This window comes from Geospiza fortis, unplaced genomic scaffold (genome assembly GCF_000277835.1).
Source record: "Geospiza fortis unplaced genomic scaffold, GeoFor_1.0 scaffold100, whole genome shotgun sequence".
NCBI classification, from domain to species: Eukaryota; Metazoa; Chordata; class Aves; order Passeriformes; family Thraupidae; genus Geospiza; species Geospiza fortis.
Window position 1 is genome coordinate 4,580,353 of NW_005054350.1, and position 12,935 is coordinate 4,593,287.

Sequence of the window (12,935 nt, forward strand, 5' to 3'; positions counted from 1 at the left end):
GCCGGCGGCAGCGGCTCTGAAACAGAGCGGCCAGCCCTGCGGAAGGCGCTCAGAGACAGCACTCGGCACATCCCGTCCCGTCCGACAGGCAGAGGAGAGAAGAGCCCAGCTCCTGGGCACGCTGGCATCCACACACCATTAACTCGGAGATTCATGGCCCTGTTCAGACTCAAACCGCAGATCCCAAGTGGTTCCCTCCTGCTCTCTAAAGTTACATCTACTTCCTCCAATTTTATTACCACTACTAGTCATAGAGGTTGGGGTCGCTTCTTTTTTCCATTTCCTGCATCCAAAAAAGTTCACTACTTATTATAAATCTAGATGACATGGCTTTTTTTTTTTTCTCCTGAGAGCAGCTTAGTTCTTATAATTTTATACAGCTGCGTATTTGCACCATCTAAGGAACAATTCCCACTACACTGGAAGAACTTCAGCGCCAGATTCTTCAACCTTCAAATATTCCAGCAAGTTTCAGTTTAAAATACTAGAAAAGGTGATTTTTTCTACTATTGTGAAGTCTCCAAAGAGTTACAGAATTCACATCCTTAAGTTGTGTGAAATCTAGTTGTTCCTCAAACTCCCACTGATTTCAACTCTCCATAGATTCCAATCTTTTATTCTCATGCCAAAAAACCACTCTGAAAATCTACCCCAGTGACAAATTAAATATAATTAACATTAATTTTCAAATTGTGGCCCTCAGTAGGACCTGATCAATAACAGAGAAAGTCACCACATATGCATTAATTTCAAGTTTTATTCTTCATGTTGGTGAAACACACAGCCTCAAGAGGCAGCATCTGTAGAGCTGTTGCAAACACATTTTGTACTCTATTACACCACAAATTTGGGAAAAGAACAAGTAAAGCACAGGTTTCACACTGCACTTGATCATCTGACTATTAAGTTACAGATAATTTAGAATCTTCTGATTTTACATAAACATTGCATCAGCCATTGCTCAGCCTCCATGCACAATTTATTTTTTTATTACAGTCAACACTGGTTTTGGAAACTCTCTTGCTGTAAATGTTATATTTTCCATTTTAGATCACTTAAATGGTATTTACATAAGTGTGCAAATTGCTTTGAAAGATAGAAACAAACACTAACACATAATATACAGACAGTTTCTTCTATAGTTAAACATTTACTAAAAGGCAGTTAACATTCCTAACACACTTTCACTGTCTAAAATAGGAGAATAAGTTATATAAAATAGACCATCTTATTTTCAGATGCTTCCATTTCTGCAGATTTGGTCTTTGCAGCAACATTGCAATTAAAGACTAAGATTCTACCACTAAGAATCAGAAATGTCAATTCAATGGCAGCTTAACATGTCTAGTACCAGTCACTTTTGTCCCAGATTTTCCACACTTGGCACAGAACAAAGAAACAACTTGAGGAGGGAGGAAGACAGTTTTGCGCATCTATTTTTTTTTTTTGCCATATGGAAAGTATGTCTTAAAAATGCAACACAAATTTTAAATTTTCTTCTAAGGGCCTGTTAGTGTTACAAGCACAGTTTAAATAAATCTGAAAATTCTTCTACAGAATCACACACAGCTCCCAGTTTTCTTATGCACCTTATCATTACAGATACATGCAACTGTTCACACACACAAAAAGCAGACTCCTTGGGCTCACACAATAAAACTGATTTCAGAACTAGAAGGAGCGGGAAATGCTTGAATAAAATGACTCAGTGTCCCCTGAGTTCCTACATGTGCATTTTTTTCTACCTGTGATGAAGACTCACCATAGTAAGTGTTATGTTCCACTTGATTTGAATCCAGAAGGCAGAAGTTAAACTCCAGTTAAACTGAAGTGAGTTCCCCCAACAGCAAAAATTCTAGAAGTGTTCTAGAATTCTAGGAAAGTCTTCAAAACCATCTTTCGTATACAACTGCAAGCATTCTCAGAGAAAAGCAACTCACATCCTAAAATTTCACAGAGCCAAAACTTTTACATACGTCCATCAGTAACAAAGGGAAATTACCCATCGGATAGTGAAGACCTACAGGTGCATCTTAAATAGCTTTAAAACTCATGGTCATTATTACACAAGACAAAGACACGAAACTGGTTTTTGAACCCCCATTAAATTGAATAATGCGACCTTCTAATGTGACAGCAACTTATGCTTTAGTTTGTGCTCCTATCTCAATGTTACTGAGTGCTATTTACCCCAAGCAAAGTGAGCATTAGCTCTCTAAAATCTGAACTTTCATCACAATTACGCCTGACACAATTTTATCAGACATATGCTTGATACTTTTGATGATATCCAATTCCTTAATATGGCAGAAACTATCCCAACACTTTGGACTGTGCTTTTGGTCTCTTGTTTACAGAGCTTTGGGCATCACATACAAATCCCTGCTGGATTCCAAGCAACATCACCCTAGTGCAGACCTTGCTTACGTCTTGCTGAAAAAACAAGCCACAGGTTCAACTTCGAGACTCGACAACTTTTAAGCATAAAATGGTGAAACAAATTCAGGACACTAAAGAAGCTTGCAAAACATATAATGACTTGAAACCAAATATAAATAGGATGCATTAAAATTTGGTTACCTTGGATTCTAAGCAAGTCTGAAAAATGCCACTTATAGGAGATACCTGTTCAATGCTTTGAAAATATAAAAGAATCAAATGTCTTCATACATGCTAATGTATGGAGACATTTGCTTCTTTCACATTTTCAGCATACTGATTAGCAAATAAACACCTAGGACACTTATGAACTCAAACATATCACTGAAACATTCCACCTAAAATTTTGTTAAACATTTGTCTTCAGAAGTTTATCTTCAGTGCACATTACCTGCTAACTTCAGTTTCTTTTTTGGTTATGGCATACTTCAAAAACACTGCTAAGAATGGTTATTCACTCCCTCCTTTTCTAAGGTGCACATTACAAATACTGCAGACACATTTATTTCCAAGTACCTCAGGTCAATAAATTTCTTATGAGGAAAGGCAGATGTGTATTTCTGAGCTTGCAAGATAACTTCAAACTAGTTGACTTAAGTGTTTTTCACACTCACGTGGACACCGTAAAAATAAGGTATTAAAATAATATTCCCCAGTGCAGTAAAAACATGTTGAAAACAAACCGAATGCTCCCCCTAGTGCTTACACAAGTAAAAATCCTGCCTGGCACAGTCTGCCTTAAATGGTCTTAAACAGGAGATAAACAGCCAGACAAATGATCATACATTTAACTCTGAAGACAACTGCAAACATCTTACTGGGACCAGATGTGTGAGCTGTTGAAATCCAGCATTTAAAATTTTGTACTACTCCCCATCCAGTGCTTCTGAAGTTTTGGTTTCTTTTAAACTGTGCTTTTAGTAAAGCTCTCCTCAATTTTTTTCCTGTCAGCTGAAGGCAGGGCCCTAAGGAAGCTCTTGCCAGGTAAGAGATGAAGTCCAAAGATGTTTCAAGATGATGGGTACAACCATGCTTTTTCTCCTGCATTGCACCCAGAAGCTGCCAAGTTAATATTAGGATTCCCATATCACAATTGCAATGAAGCTCTGGTAAATCTGGTACCTTTGGATATGCTCAGCATCACAAGTCAGTCAGATATGACAACCTAGTCTGTAGCTAGCATAGTCCACCAGAGTATTCATCCTCTTCCTCATCAGCATGGGAGCCCACTGCAGCTGGTCCTCTGGCTTTGTCTTGGGCAGCGTTTGGCGATTTCTTCTTCATTCCACCTCCTGGGACCACCAAGGTAAGACCAAGCTTGGCATACTGACAATAACAAGGCAAGTTTAATTTCTGTACTATCACAGAATTGACTGATGCTCACAATAAGCAAGCAGGCAACATTCAGTACAAAAAAACAAGAGTGATGATACTCTCAGCTTGGAATAAACATAAGATTGGTCCAATTTTCTCTTTCTCAAATACTCTGAGAATGGGATATAAGATCTGTATTGATGCTGCTTATTATCAAATAAATTGGCCACATTTTGAACCTCCTTTAACCTCCTCTGGTTCAAGCTTTATGTAGAAAAGAAATAATTCCAGTGTGTAGTTTTTCATACGTTATCTACTATTAGAGTTTTACAAATCTTGTTCAGCAAGACTAGTGACCTAATTTTTACTATTCAATGAAGTGAAATTAGCCAATACTGCTACAGGGTTTGGTAGGGATGTGTGTTTCCATTACTTCACACTTATCTTATACTTCCTACCATTTACAAATTCAATTAAATAAAAAATGGTGGGGAAAGAGACACAACTACTTGTTCCAAATTCAAAATGAGTTCCTGAATGAGTACCTTACTAAGAATAAGCAATGGAAAAAACCATTCAATGATGCCATCCTGTAGGCATCCTGCTCTGTTCATGTTTATGTACATTCATCTGCTGAAAGATATTTCTGAGAAAAAGAAGAAGCAGCAGACTGTTCTCGCTCTTATGGAAGCAAACAGAAGAGGCCTGAATTTTGGTCAACTCATTAAACAAATTAAGCAAATCCTTAACAAGCTGTTCTTTCACATAACTCTTTGGACCATCTGAAAGGTAGGCAGCACCATCACTGGCAGGCAAAGTAAAAGAACGCAGGAAGCTCACAACCAAAGGGTAGCATGACAGGAAGTAACAATAAATGCACAGACTGTGCTCTTGTTTTTCTCTACTAAGAAAAAATCTCCACCCTCTTAACCTGAAAAAATCCCCCAATCACAGGATCTGTCTACTTACATCATTATCCATGTATTTGAAGAGTGGAGAATTACAGACTTCAGAAACTTGATCCTGATCTTGTTGATCATACCCTTCTAAAAGTTGCTCCAGTGCTGCACAATCTTCACTTCCATTAAATCCTGGTATACTGAAGGAAATTAAAGAGTTCTTTCTTTAGGTACATGAATCATATTCATAAAAATTAAACTTTAAGTAATATTAGTTTGCACAATGCAAATAAGACCACAATCATAGTTAAGACGAAACAAGGATATTTGATTTTTTTTGTCCTGATAAGTCAATAAACTCTTTCTCCACTTCACATATAGAAATAATTCTGTCATGAGTTTCTGTATATAAAATTGGAGATTTGGAAAACGTAAGCAATATGTTTAAAGACTGACCTTGAAAGATTATTTCTAAAGGTAAAGTACTACAATTTAACTTATACATATGTTCATTTCACTAAAAACACAGTTTAAGTAAAAACATGTTGTTTTGAGATTTTGCTACTGAAGTTCCAATGAAAGTAGAAATGAGGAATTGCCAAGGTTAAACACTAATCCATATTTTGACACCAAAATTTTCTCCTGTAACATGGCAAGAACTTTTGATTTCCATCTCATTTCCCCTGTCACACATAACTAGTTCTTTATGACTCTGTATTTTAGGTTTGTTAAGAAGAATCACTGTAGTCACTACAGCTAAATTGTTATGTGTGAAAAAGACTCCTGATAGCCATACACAAGAGGACATTATTATTGTATTGTAAGTCAACAGAAGTGCAGGTTAAAAATTTATGAAAGAAAAATGTCTAGCAAAATAGATCTACACCAGTGAAACAGTTTAAAATCATAGGACACAAAGTAAACTTACCTGTAGCTTTCCCTCACACATCTTTCTGCAGCAACATAATCATTTCTATGAAGATGAACTAAGACTTGAGCAATTGTTTTCTAAACCAAAAAAAAAAAGTAAGCCTTATGATTCTTTAGAAATTAACAATAAAATATGAGAAAAATAGTAGACTGTTAATATCTAGTATGAGAAAGGTCGTTACAATCCACAATCATCCTAAGATACTGACACAACTGAGTCAGAACAATCCAGTGAAAAAGCAGAAAGCCATCATCTCAGCTGGTATGAAATAGGTTATCTCCTATAACATTTTAATGGATTGCTGTCCCAAGTAACAGTTTTTGTAGTTTGTTTTATTGATAACATCTTTATTTTTTATGTGCTGTTTAGTTTTGATAGCTCCTGTAGATAATAGCATCTTAAAACTTACAAAAGCACAGCTGAAGTTTGGGGAAACACCACTACCACAAATTGTCATCATTCAGCAAGAAACTTACTGCTGAATCAAGAGGCGCCAATCATCTGTCGATGTCAGTAACAACAAAAATAAAAAAAAATTGAAATGTATCAGAAGCTGTCTCTTAGACTTTACCTTATAGCAAGTGGGGTAGTTTTCAATTTCCTTATAAATACTTTTTTCCTTTTGAAGAGACAGTGCAGCCTCATCTAATCTAAAAACCAAAAAAACAGGAGTATCAGTGCCAGGAATACAACACAGTGAATCCAAGACTAATTACAAAGTGTTTAATTAATACAGTGGCAAGTCTACTCGAATAAACAGCAACACAACTAAAAATCAGCAGTAGATTTTACTAACAGATAAGGTAAATATATAGTCAGCAATTCCTTTTGTCTATGTGCTAAGAACGCCTCTGGCATTTATTCAGAAAAACCTTGGCTTTTGTAACACTGTACAAGATGAATGCTTTGTTATACACACAAACACATTTCTGTAAGTCCTGAGGTTACTATAAGCTATCAGTAAGTCTGATATCCAGGAACTAGCAATATAGTTCTTAAAGGACCTAAGTGTTTCAGTGAAGGAAATCAAAAATGAACAGAAGGTTAAGTTTGGTATAAGTAATTTAACAATTAAACTTGTTAAACTAACAATTAAACTATGTCTCACTGAGACTCCAAGATTCAGTCTTATTTAAGAAGTCCAGAATCAGACTGCTGCAGATTTCATTCTTCAGGTCAGTCCTAATTCCTCTGTTTTATATCCCACAGCTATAGAAGATTTTCAAGCACTTTCTACATATTAAGGTTGGAAAAGAAAACCAAAAAAAATCCTGGAGTATTTTAAGAATTAATGAAATTTAAGAATTAATGAAAACACAGAGCAAAAGTCTTTCAGCTCACATTCACCCATCCCAGAACAGAAAATCAGGTGGTTCCTGGATGAACATGGCATATCCCATAGAAACTGGACCTCAGTTTGAAGTGAGTCTCAAATAAGAATTAATAGTACATAAAAAACCAAACAACACCAAGACAAAAAACCATAATCAAAATCACATTTTAAGATTCAATTACATTAAAAGAACAAAAAGGGATAAAACTATACCTGCGCCCTCTGACTAGAAGTCTTGATGCCTTCCCTAGCATTTCTAATGCCTGCCGTAAACGTTCTTCATTCTAGAGAAGAAAAAAAAGAACTCAGATATTCTCACTTCATTTGCACAGAATTAAGACCACTAGACCTTAATCTAAGTGTGCCACCTGTAACTTAGAACAACTGTTAGCTATAAGATCAGCAATTCACACACTCAAGGGAAACATTAAGTGTACTGGTGCTCCTGAGTTCCACAGCCAGCTCCTGTATGGATCTGCTTAGCAGAGAAATGTCAGCGTAAATTTGCTAATCTGAAAAAACCCATGACAACTGACAACAGAAAAGTACATCAAAGCCACTTGTAAAAAGGCAAATCACTGTCTCATTTAAATGGGTGGACCACCAAGCAAAATATTTTCTTCTGTGCCTTCAGGGACTTCAAATTATTTTGGGTTCCAGTACTCAAAAGCAGATAGGTTCTCTACCCTCTGTTCTGTCCAACAAGAGCCAAACCTGAACTACAAAATTCAGATTTTGTCAAGTCCTACATTGAGAAAAAGGCAAAGCAAACTGACTCCTAACTTTTGTCATCTCCTTCTCTACAACATGAGAAGCCTTCAGCTTCATTACTCAGCCACTGATGTAAAATTAAGGAAACGTCATTTTGAACCTAATCTTAGGCTCCTTCTTCACTTTATAGCTGAAAGAAAAGAACCAAACAAACAACACGGATAAAAATCTCCCACTTACTTCAAACACCGATGCTGCTTGCTGATAGAGCTGCACAGCTTTCTCTGGACTCACATTTTCTATTAACCTGTAATAAACATCAATACTTACTCTTCAGATGAAAGAAAAATATTTTTTACCTGAAAGCATCAAAAAGACATAAAAGGAAAGGCACAGACATACCCATGCCCTGCACAGATTCTAGCCACCAATAAGTCAGACTCACTTTCCAGCCCGTTCCAGGGCAATGGCTGCTGTGTCTGGTGTCCCATTCTCCAGGTACATCATACTGGCTTTCTCGATCAGCTGAACTGCTTCAGGGAGCCTTTGCATCTCCTACAAGGCAACAATCACAGAACACTGTTGTTCCAGGAAAGGACTTCACATGCAAGGACACAAATCAAAGTAAATTGCAATAACTTATTTATTGAGATTCTAATTTTTATTTACAAACTTGTAGGGCTAGTGAAAGTTAACCACCAACTGCATAAAATTCACTTTAAAGTACTAAACTTTTCCGTAAGTCATGAATATGTGGTAGTTCAGAGTAAAAGCAGCACCACTCTTCTGTTACTCACTGACATAAGGAACTCTTCTTTTCTTTTACAAAAGGAAAACTATCTTTCCTCCCAAATACAAATGTTGCTTTCCTAATCTACTGAAGGCAGAGATGGGGACTATAAGTCAACAAAAAAATTTCACTTCAATATGCAATTTGCTTACATATATTTGTAAAATAGTGCAGTGCACAATATTTGTGATTATAAAATAGAACTTAAAAATAAAAACTAGTAAATGAGAATACCTTTAGCATCATGCCAGCTTGTTCATAAGCTCTGCAGAGAAAAAAGAAATGTACAGTTTGGTCAGATATGGTGTATTACAACAAGCTGCAGTTATGAAGCAAAAGTTAATGTGCACTGACTATCTAACATCTTCACTGTTAATATTTAATGCTTTGAAGATGTTTTAAGTGTTTTATTTAATGACACAGCACATATGTAAGTTTATCTTCCACAAAATTCAACCACACTTCCCAGTAAAAATCTATTCCAACCCGATCTCCAGGCAGTATTTGGATTATTGTCATCTCTGAAGTACTCTTTAATTAAAAATTTCTTGATTAGCTCAGCAGTGTAGAACTTCAAAATTAAAAGAAGTTCATCTAAGAAAAAAATATTTGCTATCAAAAAGTGCTAAAGAATGCCAAAATCATAATTTCTTCAGGTGGCCATTACATGTTTTCAAACTTTCCTAGCTCACACTTCCATTGAACTAATTATGAAGCAGCTAAATTACTTGAATCAAAACACTTACTCTGATATCAAAATGTACTTGTACTGTATGTTAAAAAATTTGTTTCAGATTACTTAGTACATCTGTACTTACTTGGCAGCATGAAAGAGACTGGACATGAAATTGTTGAAGTCAAGGACAAAAGACACAAAAACATAATGCAGCAAAAATATTAATGCATAAAATCTTATGCAACGATTAATTTTAAAGCAAGGAACACCATAAAGGCAAATGAAAGCTACTACTTGCCTACAGGCAAGTTGTCAAAAATTAATAATTCTAAGGACAGAATAAATGCAACATAGCAATGCATAGCTACATAAAACGTTGTAAAAAGCACACTTCCTTAAAATATGTTCCTGCTTATTAAATTGTACTCCAAGTACTGTAATAATGTCAGAGCTTCATTTAGTTTATACCATGCATTAGTAAATAATTAAAAACCAATTAAATTTCTGAAGCAGTACCTAGGTATCTCAGGCACCTGTCAGCTGTTATTTGGGACAACATTCTCACCAACAGCTCTTTAGTTTTCTCACTCAGAGCACACAGGAACAGACTTTTAAAAAGCAATTCTGTTACACTGACAAAATGTGCAAATGTATTAAATAACCTGCTACCACCCCCATTACTCCAATCTAAGTAGCAACTAGTCAGCTTCTGGGAAAGAAAGAATCTCAATCAATGAAAAGATACGCTTTATTGTTTTCATGTGCCTCAGCTTCCCGTAAACAGGCTTCCCTTGCCTGGTCAAACTGCTTGGCGTTCTTAAAAGCAACAGCTGCAAAAAAGGAAATAAAGATTTTATTTACAACTTGACATTGTCTTCTTTTTTACCACTGCTGCTCGAGAGTTTAGCTACCTATAGATGCAAACAGGCTCTTTAAACGCATGGCTACTGTTCACCAACCTCTTCCCAAAATTCGCAGACAGTTCTCCTTGTTTCATTAGTTACTTTGTTACCATTAAAGACATTTATTATCAACACCACTTCCATAGCACCACAGTATCATACATAGCACTCAATGTGTTTAGCTGGACTTTGAGAGTCACCCATGCTGGATCTTAATTACAGACATGGAGGAATGCATATTTATATCATTTTAATCATTAGAAGTTATACAAGGTCAGAAATGTGCCACCAACAAAGGTGGCACATAACTTCATCAGCACAATCATTTCAGGATACAAATTTATATTTCTATCTTGTTTAACTAATAAAATATAAAGTAAGATTTAAAATAAAATTCAATTTATAAATTCTCCAGTTGTTCTTCCAAGTTCGTATTTTTGAGAGTAAGAAGCCAAAAGACCATGACAAATTAACTACCATGAGAAAAAAGAAAATGCTTATGAACAAAAAAAAATCAACAAGTAAGGATTTTATACTCAGTGTGTCACTTGGCAGTGGAAAAAGGGAGGAACAAGACCTTACTGTGCTTAAAAAAAACCCCAAGCTGGCAGCATCTCACCTTACTGAGACAGTCTTTGACAGGACATATTTCATAAGATGATGATAAAGCAAAATTTTAAAATCACCTTGAATGTCTGTTGTTTTGTAGATAAAGTCATAGGATTTGGGGGTGGACAAGTGAAAGAAGGAAAGAAAGCTTTATTTTTGTCATATATAGCAATATAAAAAAATAGAAGTTGTAAGCTTGAAAACAAAATTGGTTTTGGAGACTGTTCTAGATCTCCAAGAACAACCTGAAATTTATTTTACAGTGCTACCAAGAGAATTTTTTGTTGCTTCATCTTACATTTAGTCTTCACAACAGTTTTACTTACACAGTAATGTAGTAAAAATACATAAAACATTATAGGAGACTAAGCTTGATGAATACTTTGAAATATATATGGCCATATTTACTGCCACATACCTGCCTTCCCATATTCAGTAGCTGCACTGTCATAATCTGGTTTCCACTTTAAGAATCCAGTTTTCAGGCTAAAACACAAGAAACAATTAGTAAAGATTTTATGTTTTACCATCAAGGCACTTCAGATACATTTCAAACTTTAGAACAGCCCTGGAAATGAGCAATTACCTATGTGCCAATACTATGGCGGCATCACTACCATAAAAATAAATGCCAGCATTTTTAAGAATTGCATAAAGCACTGCAATTATCTCCCAAAGTTACAACCCTCACCCTAACATGCTTCTGCTGTTCCCAGAGAGTCTTCCCAAGTCCATCTTCTCAGCAGCAAGAAGTCAGCAGAAGAAAAATACTTCCTCCTACACCAACATGGTATCTCCAAATTTCTAATACCACGACACCTGACAATATTTTTTTCACACATCAGGAAGTTTCCAGCATTCCTTTACAGGATTGGTTTTTTTTGCTTTTGAGACTTATCAATGATTCTCTAATGCATACACAAATAAAAGAATTTACTTACCAACACAAAGACTCGCATGTCATTTATATGTCTAAAATAGATCACAACACTAAAAGGTGCCACACATAGGCATAAATACATAGGGAAAAATGAACATTGGAAAATTAGGTGAGTCATTAGGCAATTTGGAATTCAATATGCTGACTTCCTCATTTTTAAAAGAAATTAACATATTACCGTAACTTTACAGTCTGCTTGCATATTTGTTATACACCAACACATCATATGCAACACACTCTTTACTTGGCAAACAGTTGTATGTGGATACTAAGGTGATCTTGTTGTCTTACTAGGATGATGACCAGAGTGTGTAACTCTAAGACAAGCCTTTATATACTGTGTTATTTTTATCACAGTCAGGGTCCCAAATGCATCAAGCTGAAATACACAATGCATTCAATCTACACACAATTTGAGGTCTCAGTGCATTTTATTTCAAATGCTGTCCAGACAAGCTTAAAATTAATTCTGCTGGAGGGCACTTTCAGTCAAGTAACTTGAGTAAGATATGCTGGGTTTTTTTGATTTCAAAGTTTTCCCTCTATGCCAATTTATACATTCGATCCATGATTTCCAGAGGGCCTGTCACTACTCTTACTAAAACTATGGCATCCTTGGATTAGTCAGCTCTATTACATGTATACCATACTCTGTGCAATTCAGCAAAATGGCTATATTCAGTATTCAAATACACAGTAACAGACTATCATAGATGTTAAGCTCTCCAAGATAAACATAAGTACAGGTCTTTGAAGCCACCCGAGAAGCACCAATCACACATTTTTCACGGACAGGAAACAAACACACAGCACCTCAGCAAAGTCAAGCCCTTTTATCTAACATAGTCTCCGTAACTCCTTTCTCCCACTTGTCTCTAGCCTTAAGATGTGCCAGGGGAGGTTTAGGCTGGACATTTGGAAGAAAGAAGAAGATTCAGGATGGACATTTGGAAGAAATTCTTCACAGAAAAGGTTGTAAGATATTGGAATGGGCTCCCCAAGGAGGTGATAGACTCATCATCCCCAGAGGTGTTTAAGGAAATACTGGACGTGGCACTCAGTGCCCTGGTCTAGTTGACGGAGTGGTGTTGTGTCACAGGTTGGATTTGATCATCTCAGAAATCTTTTCCAACCTAGTTTGATTCTGTGAATTGTCTTACTCCCACTGACTTTAGCAGAAGGGTAGAAGTGACAGCCCTCGCTTTGCCGTCAGGGTCGGAGCAACAGAGGCCACAAGGCGCTAAAGGAAACTGCTCGGGCTCCAGGCCTCTGAGCCAAACCGCCTCACCGACCCCACTGTTTAGTCTTAGGGCCGCTGTACTGTCCCTGTTCGGGGCAGCAGGCCCTCTCGAGCACCCAGCCCCGTAGGGAGGATCCCTTCAGGCAGAGGA

At 36.5% G+C, this 12,935-nt stretch overlaps 1 protein-coding gene across 1 annotated transcript; it reads right to left on the minus strand.

Annotated features, from left to right (window-relative positions):
• Positions 1 to 737: 737 nt before the first annotated feature.
• NAPG (NSF attachment protein gamma) lies at positions 738 to 11,149 on the minus strand. The gene is made up of 11 exons (XM_005423345.2): positions 11,023 to 11,149; positions 9,839 to 9,923; positions 9,236 to 9,253; positions 8,652 to 8,682; positions 8,073 to 8,182; positions 7,868 to 7,934; positions 7,130 to 7,200; positions 6,155 to 6,233; positions 5,581 to 5,660; positions 4,723 to 4,852; positions 738 to 3,765 (listed from the first exon to the last, which is right to left on the minus strand). The coding sequence occupies exons 1-11, from the start codon at positions 11,132 to 11,134 to the stop codon at positions 3,616 to 3,618; spliced, it is 933 nt and encodes a 310-aa protein (XP_005423402.1). The 5' UTR covers positions 11,135 to 11,149; the 3' UTR covers positions 738 to 3,615.
• Positions 11,150 to 12,935: the final 1,786 nt, after the last annotated feature.

Bases quoted from the DNA above. Each gene is read 5' to 3' on its own strand.
- NAPG (XM_005423345.2), bottom strand. From the start codon at position 11,134: ATGGTAAAACATAAAATCTTTACTAATTGTTTCTTGTGTTTTAGCCTG. The intron at 9,924-11,022 runs GTATGTGGCAGT...CCTTTTTTGCAG, and splicing joins TACTGAATATGGGAAGGCAG to CTGTTGCTTTTAAGAACGCC. The intron at 5,661-6,154 runs GTAAAGTCTAAG...TTTTTGGTTTAG, and splicing joins ACTACCCCACTTGCTATAAG to AAAACAATTGCTCAAGTCTT.